General features: G+C 36.4%; 1 protein-coding gene across 1 annotated transcript; it reads left to right on the top strand.

Moving 5' to 3' along the window:
• LOC109719985 (protein argonaute 16-like) lies at window positions 1,177–13,281 on the top strand. The gene is made up of 23 exons (XM_020246844.1): window positions 1,177–1,327; window positions 3,210–3,444; window positions 3,525–3,727; window positions 4,949–5,167; window positions 5,554–5,690; window positions 5,779–5,876; window positions 5,997–6,094; window positions 6,206–6,365; window positions 6,454–6,570; window positions 6,647–6,754; window positions 6,934–6,996; window positions 7,072–7,185; window positions 7,264–7,429; window positions 7,522–7,634; window positions 7,786–7,923; window positions 8,038–8,168; window positions 8,369–8,434; window positions 11,809–11,872; window positions 11,961–12,072; window positions 12,159–12,232; window positions 12,407–12,501; window positions 12,611–12,642; window positions 12,746–13,281. Exons 2-23 carry the CDS (start codon window positions 3,238–3,240, stop codon window positions 12,922–12,924), a joined length of 2,694 nt encoding a protein of 897 aa, XP_020102433.1. The 5' UTR covers window positions 1,177–1,327; window positions 3,210–3,237; the 3' UTR covers window positions 12,925–13,281.

Consider the following 13,597-nt stretch of genomic DNA (forward strand, 5'->3'; position numbering starts at 1 on the left):
AAAATAACTAATATGGTAAAAGTGCTACCACCTAAACTGATAAATCCGGATACTCCAAGAGGAAACCCTAAAATTGGGGGAAACCCCCTACCCCAAAAAAATCCTTTTAAGCTATAAGGTTCATAATTAACAGGTCCCCACATAACAACTACTTGGAAAAAAAACAAAAAAGAAACCACCAAAAGTGTGAAAAATTATTGCATGCACCAGGTGTACAAGAATATCTGGTTAATTGCATACAGCTTCTTGTAAATATATAGCAAATATATTTCTATAAAGCTCAACTTTTTATTTTTATCCTCTGATGATAAGTTTAGTGATATTTATATTTGCCCCTCTGGTTGTTACTGTTAGAGCACGTCTCAGTAGATAAGTGAGCTGATATTTTTGTCCTTACAAATAAATCTCTCTAAAATTCCTAATTGTTAGAATTATGTAGAAATATTCTTCCAAAAAATATTTTATTTAATAATATAAGAGGAGTAAAAAAATGTCAATTTAACTCATTAGTATTTTACTCATGGTTGAATATATTTTTCGAATGAATCCTAACAGTAGGATGCATTTGAAGACGTTAGGACTTTTATAGTGATAAAAATAAAAAGTTGAACTTTATAAGAATAAGAATATATCTATTATTCGATATGTTCAGAAGAAACTGTACGCAATTAATCCAAGAATATTTGATATAACCCCCTTAGGTTATATCCTAACAGAGATTTTTTAAATTAAAATCAAATTAATCATATATATATATATATATAAATACATCAGATTTGGAATTTTATTCTTATATATAAACAAAGAATGCTCGTCTCTACATCTTGATTTTTGAAATTACTTGATACCTTAATCATAAATAAAATTTTTAAATCTTTAAATGATATATATATATATATATTACATTTATTTATTATTACATTAGATTTTAATTTGTAGAAAACCTTACAATAACTCCTTATATAGAAAGGTGAACCCGCGTAAACTGATTAAGCCCGATACTACAAGAGGAAACCCTAAAACCAAAACCTAAATTAATACATATATTATTATTATTATTATATAATATAATATAATAATATAACTCCCAAATAAATAAAGAAAATAAATAAATAAATAATTATAATTATTATTATATATTTATATGCAAAGAGAGACGCATATTACTACTACTCCCCAATTCTCTTTCCCTCCAATTTCTCTCTCTCCTCTTTTCTCTTTCTCTCTCTTCTTTATAGAGAGAGAGAGCCAAGAAGGGAGAGGAAGAGGCGAGAGCCGAGAAGAAGAATCCCGACTCCTCCCACTCCGAGATCTCTCTCTTCTTAAGGTTTGGATGATGATGATGTTGTTGTTGTTGTTGTTGTTGTTGTTTTTCTTTTTTAAAGAAGAATATGATTGTAATCTATGATTTGAAGCAATGTGATGTCGCTGTGTTGTTTGTTGTAGTTCAAATTGATTCGGAATTGAACCCTTTTCCATGGTCTCGCTTGGGGTTTGATGATTTTGACTTTGGAGTGTTTCGGTGATTTTACAGTGTTGGATTAGGGAGATGCATTGTTTTGATTTATTTTGTTTTTGTTGTGTATGTATGCGTGGGGTTTTTCTTTTCTTTGTGCCCACTAATTTATGTTTGAATAATTTATCTTGTTACTCTAATCTTTGTGTATTAAATTCCTGCAATGTAAGGATATTTCGAAGTTCACGGAACTAAAAAGTAGACTTTATGTTTTTTTTTCTTCTTTTCCTTATTTTTTTTGGTTTTTACCTCATCTCTTTTGTTTGTCCATGGCAATTTTTTTTTGGTAATTTTTTATTTTATTTTTTTGCCGCTTGATGTGGTTTCAATGTTTTTGGTTGATTTGTGATGATGCGAAAACTTTGTTTCCACATTTTTTCGTTTGAGGCATCTTAGCTACAGCTGTTTGTAATTAGTCGTTGCATGGTTAATTTATGGTTGTGTGAAAATTTTGTTTCTGCATGTACCATGCTCCGTTTTTCTCTAGGCCTTTTATTAATGAAAGTTTGTGAAGTGGTGGTTTCATTCATCTCCGCAAGTTTTTCGTACACCTTCTCCAAAAGCTCTAATGGCTTTGTCATGCTGAATCTGCCTTCGGCTTCGTCGAGTCATATTATCAGAAGCTTCAGGCTGGAAGTTTATTTTGGCTTTTCAACAAGCCAGAAGCTCTAGACCTTTTCGGTCCGGCAGCAGAGAAGCTAGACTGTAAAAGCGTACATGCTCTTAGCTTGCTTTCTTGTCGGTACTGATTTTTTGAGATAAGTATTGTCATGTTGAGTATGATGATGTTCGTTGCATGATGTATACGGATCTTAGCAAGTTGGTTTTAGTTTGTAAATGCGATACAATTTGTGCTTATATCTAAGTCAAGTAGGAGTGAGCATGATTTTTGTCCATGTTTCTCAATACTATTTGTAGATTTCAATTAGTTAAGTTTATGAAATTTGCTTTCCCATTGGTGCTATTTTGTTTCAAATAACTTTTGCCCATGTAGTTTCCCTTCTCTCCATAGAGAAGGTCACATTCTTCGGTAGTCAATTGTTTCTTCCATATTCTATTTCTTTCACTCCTATGGTTTTATTATGTGATGCTATTATATTAGCTATCGGCATATACTAACTCTGTTTTTATAATGTTTTATTCGTATATCTGCATACTTTGATCTGTAATATGGAATTATGTTGTACAAGGTTGAATATACTATCTGCATTTTAAGATGTTTCCATATAGTCCCCATTCGTTTAGCATGTGATTTTCTCTTTTCTTATCTTATATGACAGCGAACCTTCATATTTTAACTTGAAGGAATATATGCAATTATGCATGGTCATGATAGTTGTTCTTTTAGCCTTTTATTGTTTGTCACCTTGTGTGCTCTTTATCTTCTTGATCTGTTCGTTTCTCTTGGTACATACAAATGCTGTGCGCTTAGCTCTTTTTTATATTTGTAGAATTTGTTAAGGTGCTATGGCATGTGACGTACCTTTCTATGAGTGTATATGCTCTTTTTCTTTATTTTGTTAGATTTTATTTCTTTTTACTATCTTTATTTATGTTGGTACCATTCTTTACTGACCTTCTTCACTATTTGTAAGCTTATCAATTTATAATCTTTTTATTTGGCAATATCAATTTATTTGGGTGTTATCTAGTCTTTGTGATGTTTGATTTGTTGAGTTTATCTGCCTCTCAGCCTCACTCTATCTATCAGACTTGGCAGCATGGCTTCACAAACGGATGAAAGTGGGAGAGAAGCATTAGTGCAGCCATCTCCAGCCGTCCCACAACGTTCTCAGAAACCAGAAGTTACAAAACGCATACCAATGGCTAGACCTGGATTTGGAACAGATGGACGGCAGATACAGTTGCTCACAAACCACTTCAGCGTCCGATTTAGTGGCAATGATGCTGTCTTCTACCAATATAGTGTACTCAAAATTTTCTGATCTTTCAAAGGAGAATTGGTTGATTTTGCTTGTAATTGCTAATTGTTGTTTCTTATTTTCAGGTTTCAATCAAATCTGAGGATAACCGAGTTGTTGAGGGTAAGGGGTTAGGTAGGAAAGTCATTGATAAGCTACACCAGTACTATAGTTCTGAACTTGCTGGAAAGGAGTTTGTGTATGATGGGGAAAAAACGTTATTCACATTAGGGCCTCTTCCACAAAACAATTTCGAGTTTAAAGTTATCTTGGAGGAATCATCTGCTAGGTATAATCATCCTTTATTCTTGTAACTTTAATCTGTTTTATATGGCTTTTAAGTACCGGGCTGATGAGTATTGGTAGACTACTTTTAGTTATTTATTTGAGGACTGTTTGTTCTGAAGACCTTCCTTTTTTCATGTTGGTCTGTTGAACCATGAGGGATTTCTACTTTATGCGATATGCTTTTTGATGTATTTTGGTGTTTTTAATGTGCAAACAGATCTGTTTGGCTCGATACTAGTGACGCAGTTTTGAAGATTTGGCAAAGATGTATCAGTTTTAAACTTTTAATTGAACATTTATCGGATTTTTATTGTTTCAGATGCTTTGACGATTTTGATAGTTTCAACAGTTTTATTCGTATTTTTAACAGTTTGAGTGGTTGTTTTTTCAGTAGTTTCTTCAGTTACGTCTTTATAACTTAACTGCAACAGTTTTTTAACTTCGATTGATGATTTACATGTGTGTATTGATGTACGTATGTATGCAAATTGTTAATGCGTATTCTTATTAGTTATTTCGTTTTTCTTTTACGCATATTATAATTGATGTCGAGCAGAGGTTATTTGTGTTATGTAACGTTTATCAATGTGTGTTTATGTCCTCTCATGATGGGTTTCACTCAAGGAAGAAACCTCTTTAGTAATGTTGGTAATGTTGCATACATCAGGCTGCCTAGATCCCACATTGGTATAAACCTTGTGCAATGAGATCCGCTCTTGTCTTGATAGATATCAACTTGAAACCGATGATAATTTAATATTAAAGCAGTCTAAAGCACCATATTTATGTACTGAAATGTTGTGCGGTTTACTTATTATTGGTTTTAATTTTTACATTTTAGCTGATCATTCAGGACCACTTTATTTATTTTAACCGGAAGCCAAATTATGACCCAAAATTGCTAAAATTGCTGGAACTAACAAAACTGAAGCATATTGAGCCCTAACAATAATGGAAATGAAGCTGGCACTAAAAGAACTTTGACAATAACAATTATAACAACTATTAAATTATGATCATAAAAATGCAGTTGTGAGACATAATAAAGTAGAATAATATAGACAATCCAATTCTTTTGATGTTGAAATGAATGGGCTAGTGGTACTGTTGTTACTACTATATTTTTTCCAAGTTCGACCTGGTTGTAAATTGCTTTGATTCAGGAGCAATTCAGGAACAATGTTGTTTATCTAATTAAAATTATTTATTTTGTCCTCTTTAGGGGTGCTGGTGGAAGTCCAGGTAATGGGAGCCCAACAGATGGTGACAGGAAGCGATTTAGGCGGTCACAACTTTCAAGAGAATTTAAAGTAGGAATCAGTTATGCCGCCAAGATTCCACTGAAGTCCATTACACTTGCACTCAAAGGGAGCGAGTCAGAACAAACACAAGAGGCCTTAAGAGTTCTTGATATCATCTTAAGGCAGCAGCAGGCAAAAAGGTAGGTCTCTCTTGCAGTAGATTTAATTTTAAAGTAGATTTTAATTCCTCTTTGGCCCAGCATCTGGGACATTTATCAAATTTTGTATTAAGAGCAAAGCATCTGGTACCCAAAATGTCTAGAATTTCTGATTTAACTTGTGATTAGAAATTGACTTCTGAACTTCCTATACATGAAGCCCCAATCTTGAGGTTCTGATTTTAGCTTCAGAAGGAAGCCGTTGGAACTTTCGGAAATTTAATAGAAAAGTTTTAGGGTGATAAACAGCCCTCCCAAAAGGATTTCTACATAAACCCTAGCTGGGTCAAATAGGTGTTTGCTAGTTTCCTGTTCGTACTATTTTCGAAGTGCATTATGTTTGTTTAGCATTAACCATTCAAATGCAGAGGTTGCCTCCTTGTTCGACAATCTTTCTTTAATGGAGAGCATACAAATTTTGTTGATGTGGGTGGTGGTGTCACTGGATGCCGTGGATTCCACTCAAGCTTCCACCCTACACTGGGTGGTTTATCATTAAACATGGGTATACTTTCTCTCTGAAGCAGTTCCCTTGATGCTTTGTTAGTATTTCCAATTACTTGTATCCAACAATGTTTCTGCACCTTCTGTAGATGTTTCCACGACAATGATACTGACTCCCGGTCCAGTTGTTGACTTCTTACTGGCTAACCAAAATGTTAAGGATCCAAGACAAATCGACTGGATCAAGGTATTAACATGAACAGTATGCAGAGTCAAAAATCTTTGACCTCCTTTTAAAAGCTTCTAGTTTAGCAGTAAACAGCAACTCATGTTGATGCTTGATAAACTGTCGTCTGGAACTCTACAGGCTAAGCGCATGTTGAAGAACATGAGAATTAAAACTAGGCACAGAAATATGGAGTTCAAGATCATTGGGATCAGTGAACTGCCATGCCACCAACAAACGTATGTCTTAAATAATGTTTACTCCTATGTCATTGGTGTTGCCTCTTTCTATCTTGCTTTTTGTCTCGATGTTTATGATTCTTCAACTTTTGATTATGCTTCTGCATGTAGCTTCCCACTGAAAGTAAAAAATGGCGGTGGAGAAGGTCAGACTGTTGAAGTTACTGTTTTTGATTATTTTAAAAGTCGCAAGATTGATCTATCATGGTCGGCCAACATGCCCTGTCTTGATGTGGGAAAACCAAAACGCCCTAATTATGTCCCTCTTGAGGTTTGGAAATTGAACACATGGGTCTTAAATTGCATGATCTAACTTTCATTGGCTCTTCCCTATTTGACAAATTACAATATGTTGGCAGCTTTGCTATCTGGTGTCGCTGCAGCGATACACCAAAGCGCTTACTTCTCAGCAAAGGGCGTCACTGGTGGAAAAATCAAGGCAGAAGCCACAAGAGAGAATTAGAGTGATCACTGACGTGCGTTCCTAGGCAGCTGTAATTTCTTGTTGCTGGACTGTTTTCTATCTTATGATAAATTATCTAATTATGACAGGCCGTAAGAAACAATCGGTATGATGATGATCCACTGCTCTCCTCATGCGGCATAAAAATTGAGAAACAACTTCTGAGGTTAGATGGGCGCGTTCTTTTGCCGCCTACGGTAAGAATACAACTCTTTGTTGGATTGTTTTCTTCTTGAGCCTTGTTCTGTTGTTGTCAACTGACATTACAATAATTTCTCAAGAAATAGAAAAAAAAACAGAAAAACTATGATAGTTATGCAATTTTGAAGTGACAAAAGGTGGCCTCACTGTTCGCTGTTTCCTTGTCTTATTGCAGCTCATAGTAGGTAATAAGGAGGACTGCATGCCCCGCAATGGCAGATGGAATTTTAACAACAAGGTTAGGAACTTAATAAGCTTAAGCCATAATTTCTTTTTTGAAAATGGTCCTTATCCATCTACTTATCTTTTGCAGAGGCTGTGGGCTCCTACTAAGATCGAACGATGGGCTATCGTTAATTTCTCTGCCCGCTGTGATACGAGTCATCTCTCAAGGGAGCTCATAAATTGTGGAAGAAACAAAGGAATTGTATGTTCTTATATTGGATTGATTTGTTTGCAAGCTTTTCAGGGTTCTAACTTCTAATGTAGCAAATGGCTTGTGCAGCATATTGAGCGTCCATTCACTTTGATTGATGAGGACCGTCAGTGGCTAAGATCTGGGCCGGTTGTAAGAGTTGAAAAGATGTTTGAAAAGATAAAAGCACAACTCCCAGGACCCCCTCAGTTTCTTCTTTGTGTTCTGCCAGAGAGAAAGAACTCCGATATTTATGGTTAAACATTTAATTTGCTACTTACTGTTTACTCGTCATGTTTATTCATTCATAATTATGATGATGATAAAGCCTGTTCTACTGCCCTGAAGGTCCGTGGAAGAAGAAAAACCTTCATGAAGTGGGTATAGTTACTCAATGTATTTCTCCAACTAGGATCAACGATCAGTATTTGACAAATGTGCTCCTGAAAATTAATTCAAAGGTTTTCTGAAACTATATTATGTCCACCTTGATTTCGCTTTTATATATTACTTTTTCAATTGCTCTGTTTCTGCTTTAAGTACTTGATATTCTTTCTTCTATATTCTTGACTTCTGTTTTTTCTACTAATATGTCCAAATTTCTTTTACTAGCTTGGTGGTATGAACTCCTTACTGGCTATTGAGCATACACGGGGCCTTCCAATTGTAGATCAGACTCCTACCATGATATTGGGAATGGATGTTTCTCACGGCTCTCCAGGTCGTTCTGATGTACCATCCATCGCAGCGGTTAGATTATCCTCAACATTGTACTTCTGTTAGCTTGTCTTATGGTTTCTGTTATACCCTTTTTATAATGATTTCATTCTTTGAACTGTAATTTGAATTGTTTGGAATCCTTAGGTGGTTGGCTCTAGACAATGGCCATTAATTTCGCGATATAGAGCTTCTGTGAGGTCGCAGTCACCAAAAGTAGAGATGATTGATTCTCTTTTCAAGCCCCAAGCAAATGGAAAAGATGATGGCATAATTAGGTAATGCTTTTGCAAATAACCGACGAATGCCTATATTTTATTTGAATATATTCTTCTGCTGGGAGTAATGTTGTCAACATGGACCCTTTGGTAGTAGACATAGTTTGACAGATGTTCTAATTCATTTAGATTTTGTCAACTTAATTGAAAATATCTTCCAAGGCTTTCTATTCAATGTGTTGAACGTACATATTTTGCAGGGAGCTGTTGGTTGACTTCTATAAAACCAGTGGTGCCAGGAAACCTTCTCAGATAATCATTTTCAGGTACCAAAGAAGTTGGTTGACACAATAATTTCCATTTTCATCTAGTCTATGGTAATCTTTGTTTATTTCTCGAGGTAGGCCATTTGGTTGGGTGTTTTATGACTTTGCTACTTCGGCATGTGCAAAGTGATTGATATTGTTGCGTGTTTAGTGAGAAGGTTGCTTCTTGTCGTGTCATTTAAATTTTTATAAGTTTATAATTAATCTATCCTATATGTTTATTCGAAGTATGTGTTTGAAGCTCTCCATACTGTTTGCTTGTTGCATTTTCATTGTTTGATATTCATATATGGCTTTCAAATCGTTTTGCACATTTGTGTGACAGTTTTATTACGTATCTTAGGGGTGGCAATCCAATTCGCTGTTCGTGAGCCAGCTAGTGTTCGGCTCGAAATGAGCTCGAGATCGAATCACTCACACTACAAGAAAAACGGTGTATAACGACACTTTTAAATATCGGTACAGGTAAAAAAAAGTGCTTGTGACTAAATTACCGACACCTTTAAAAAGTGTTGTTATATGTGGGGTCGCTAGATATATAGTGACAGTTAAAGAGTGTCGGTATAACCTAAAAGAGTGCTGCGAATTTATCAACACTTATTTAAGCATTTAGCAACTGCCAGAACTCTACCTCATTGACTACGGTGGCAGAGAGGCATGGGTCACTAGATATATATATATATAGTGATAGTTAAAGAANATAATGTGGGATTGCTCCACGCAGTCCACGAGGCTGAGTGAGCCTTGTGGACCGCGCTTTTTCCCAACCGGGGGCGGGGAGTCCACCACGCGGTCCACGAGGCTGAGTGAGTCTCGTGGACCGCTATTTTTCCCAATTGATCTGTCCACCCCGCGCGGTCCACAAGGCTGAGTGCAGCCTCGTGCTGAGTGCAGCCTCGTGGACCGCGCTTTTTTCCAACACGGTGTGCCACGATTTTTATCGTCCTCGCCCCTCTTTTTTTTTTCTTCTTCTTCGCTCGCTCCGCCTCTATGATTTTTTCAAAATAAACAAGCAAAATTGCTTGAGCTAACGAGCCGAACACGAGCCGGCTCGATTAAGTTTCGAGCCGATCACGAGCCAGAGTTTTCGAGCTCGTCACGAGCTCGAGCCGAACACGAGCCGACCTTGAAGACGACGAGCCGAGCTCGAGCTGGCTCCAGCTCGCTCGAGTTCGGCTCGTTTACAGCCCTAACGTATCTATTATTCTTTTTTGCGACATTTCGTTTGGTGATAGCATTAGTGATCTCATGTTTCAATGCTTGTTACATCTTCCTTTATGTATATGACTTTATATAGTTTTTTGTGCTTTTAGTCCTTCGTGACTGCTGTAACTATTAGCGATGTACTATGTCCTTAAAATTTGATACTGTTTCAAGTTACTGGAATTTTCTCATCAGCTTTGTTATTGCTTCACGAACCCTCCAAAAATTATGATATCCCCTTTCCTTGGTTGATTCTTTCCTATTACTTGCAGTGGTTTCAATTTCATACGTCTGTGATGTTATTTTCCTATGAATCATGCATGCTAGATTATTTTTAATATTAACATGTTCTGCTCGGAGTTTTACTCTTTTGTGGTATACACGAATTGGATGTACCTTTTACCAACCTCAAGTCACAAGTCACATTACAGGCTTGGACAATAAGAAATCAACTTTGCATCCTGAGTCCCTTTAGTATATGAAGAATATTTAGGCAAGCGCGATTAGACATGCTCTACTTTTAGGTTCAGATAAAAATATCGATACCCTGGCCTATGACCGGACCATTGCCACATAATTAAGATATATGCAAATTTAAAATGGAAAGGCAAGTCTTGGTTGACAATGGGCACCAGACGTGTTTACTAACCATTGATAGAATATTCTTGGTGGTTCTGTAAAGTCGTTGTAAGTGTAATGGCAATATTTTACTTCGTTTAGAACCATCTCAATGTCTCTTGGCTAGTCATTTGAATTTGATCAGGGTGACTAATTATGTGTTGCTTATTTTTTTTTGTTGGATTTCCCATCTCCTGTTTGACATGTTACGCTGAAAAAAAAAACTTACTGTGTTATTATAATAACTCTTACTGTGTCATTATTATAACTAAAGTTTCAATCCAATTTGCCTCTGCAAATGCTTTGTGGTGCTCTTGTGCATTATATGCTTGGCATGCAGTATTTGTGGTGTGCTGCCTTTAAATCAGGAAAAGATTTTTCGCATGAACAAATCTATTTTTGTAGATTTTAGCTGATTTGGCATGGTATGTAGACAAACCACAAAACCTGTAACCTGAACCGTACTGACTGCCGACTTTCTCAGTTCGCCTTGAACTAGGTTCGGTCAATCTTCAGTTTGATTTTGATTTGGGAAAAGTTCCAATCAGAAAAATTTGTTCAGTTTTGGTTTTGGTTTATAGAAAATAATCATGAACCTAGAAACCAATGTATACATTGCCTGGCCAACTGGTTTAGTTTCTTATTTTTTAATTATTATAGTCAAAAACTAAACTAAGCAAACTGGCTTAGGGAGAGATGTACTAAGAAAAGGCCTCGCTCAGCAGGTTTCTAACCTGTTGCCACTCGAAAGCAGTTGGGTGGGTGTTATTACTCCACTATTAGCACATCGCCATAAACTGACAAACCAAACTGAAGCTGAAATGATTAAGTACGGTCAATTTGCCTTTGTCTGTGGGTTCAGTTTCGGTTTGACAATTTACTAGCCAACTCGGCCGTCTTGGTTTAGATTTTACTGGCTATCTTAACTTTCTCATTCAAATAGTAAATTTGTCTTCAATGTGCAAATTCATTTATTTCTGTCTATGATACCAGTTTTACTTATGTGCTGATGGGATCCACAACGAGGTGCAATTGTTTTAGTTGAAGTATTCATGCCTCCTTGTAGCATTTCTGTGTTACTCATTAGGCGTGCTACTGTTATTATTCCTTCAAGTTAAATAAAGATGGGTTGGTCCTTGATTACACATTGTTATTGCATTAACACGCACTGTGATAGTTTCTGTTTATTTTTAATTTTCAGATTGACTCTAGCTGAACAAGATTTAAATGGTGCTCAAACTTGGCCAGGCAAGCAAATTGAGCAAGCTTTGCTCAATTATGTTTCAAGTCAAACATGAGCTGGCTTATTTGCCACCATTCATTTTGACAACTTTTAGAAGATAATCGCTAGCTGAATGATATTGAGCCATAAATCATATCTCATCTGACATCATTTTTAGAACCTTTTCTACTGTGATTGTTGCATCGCTCGTGATATTTTATAATATGTTTTTTTTTTGCTCCACACTGCATCTGTCTGTTTTTGTTGTTCGACTTGACTCTTTAATGTTCATGATTGTACTTTTTTAATTTTGAATTTTTGTTTTTATCAGGGATGGTGTAAGTGAGTCTCAGTTCAACCAGGTTCTGAATATCGAGCTTAATCAAATTATACAGGTGCTTATATGATACTTGGATATGTAGAAAACAATTCTTTGGTTGATAAAACTAGTTGATTGTTAAACTATGGATTTACTTGTAATAGGCATTTGAGCATTTGGGTGAGAATTCACTTCCAAAGTTCACTGTGATCGTCGCCCAGAAGAACCACCACACAAAGCTTTTCCAAGCCGATGCCCCTGAAAATGTTCCTCCTGGTATGTCCTTCTCTTCCAATAAAATGTTAGCTATATAAGCTTTAGAGGCAGAGTTTTTGTTGTTGACTCGAGCTGGATGTAAATAGGAACTGTGGTGGACTCAAAGATCGTTCACCCCAGGAATTTCGACTTCTACATGTGTGCCCAAGCCGGAATGATTGTAAGTTCCTTATACAACAGATGCTTGGCTTTTTAATCTCAAATTAGCGCATATTACAAGTTATAAGTAGACAGAGTGTAGAACTTAATTCTGTTTGCTTTTTTGAGGCCTTTTTAGCCATAGATCAGCTGCATTTACTAACATGTTATCTGCTGCTTGTACTCAAAACCATAGGGAACCTCGAGGCCGACCCATTACCATGTGTTGCTTGATGAAATTGGGTTCTCGGTCGACAATTTACAGAAGTTCGTTCATTCGCTTTCTTACGTGTGAGTAACATTGTTGATCTCTAAGTTAAAACCATCGCAACATAGTAAAACTTAGACAGTGACCATCCTTTCCTTTTCTTTTTAAATACCCCCCTCTCCACTATGACAGGTACCAGAGGAGCACTACTGCGATATCTGTCGGTAAGCCAAGACAGCTGGTTTCTAGCTTTTTTCTTGCCGTCACAAATAAAAGCAGCTTGAGATTGTTGAAGTTTTCATATTTGTACTTTTTCTTTCTCTGCAGTGGCGCCTATCTGCTATGCCCACCTCGCGGCACAACAGATGTCGCAATTCGTGAAGTTTGAGGACATAACTGAGACGTCTTCGGGGCAAGGGGATGCCTCCTCTCTCTCTGGGCAACCTGCCGTTCCTGATCTCCCAAAGTTGCACGAAAATGTGTGCAGCTCCATGTTCTTCTGCTGAGGATTCGAGAACAACAACTACACGGCCAATTTTGCTGGTGAATATACAGAAGTATTCTTTTTAGGCCCCAATTTTCTTTTTGTAAATGGCTGTCGGGAATAGGATATAGGGATGATACAGCTGACTCTTTTTTCCTTTGTGGCGGGTAAATAGTTGAACGGAAATTATACATGGTCTAGGCGTAGGAATGGTTTGTGAAGTTCGTTTAAGTTATTTTATAGTTAAGTGTACTTGCAATGTCCTTCTAGAAGATGGGTTTAGATGAATAGAACTGACGATATCAATTATTACGTGTAAGAGATTATGACTTACTATGGCAGTTTATTTATATATAGAGAGTACTTTTGTCTTTTCAAATTACTTTTGAGATCGAGCTTTAAGAAATTGCGGATGGGCTTATTAATACACAAATGTATAACTCCATAGGAATTTCAATTGCGCTTATATTCGTCGAAGCTTTTTTAGCAATGAAATCTTTGGAAGAACTTGTGTTGCTTTTTTAGACATCTAAGCAAAATCGGAGAAATTGTGCTGTTTTTGTGTACTGAAATGAGCTTCTAAACCTCGAAATCACAAGCTTTAGTTCGAAGTTTTTTTGCTTCTGCTTGGACAGAAGTTATACAGCATCTCAATGGCTCCGGAATAGCTTAGCTAATTCCGAGTACTGTTAAAG

The sequence above is a fragment of the Ananas comosus genome, linkage group 14 (genome assembly GCF_001540865.1).
Source record: "Ananas comosus cultivar F153 linkage group 14, ASM154086v1, whole genome shotgun sequence".
In the NCBI taxonomy this organism is placed as follows: Eukaryota; Viridiplantae; Streptophyta; class Magnoliopsida; order Poales; family Bromeliaceae; genus Ananas; species Ananas comosus.

What these genes read in the sequence shown, in the direction of transcription:
- LOC109719985 (XM_020246844.1), top strand. Translation starts at nt 3,238, where the DNA reads ATGGCTTCACAAACGGATGAAAGTGGGAGAGAAGCATTAGTGCAGCCA. An exon ending in TGGTTTATCATTAAACATGG is followed by an intron (nt 5,691 to 5,778) that starts GTATACTTTCTC and finishes CACCTTCTGTAG; the next exon opens with ATGTTTCCACGACAATGATA. An exon ending in GTGCCCAAGCCGGAATGATT is followed by an intron (nt 12,233 to 12,406) that starts GTAAGTTCCTTA and finishes TCAAAACCATAG; the next exon opens with GGAACCTCGAGGCCGACCCA.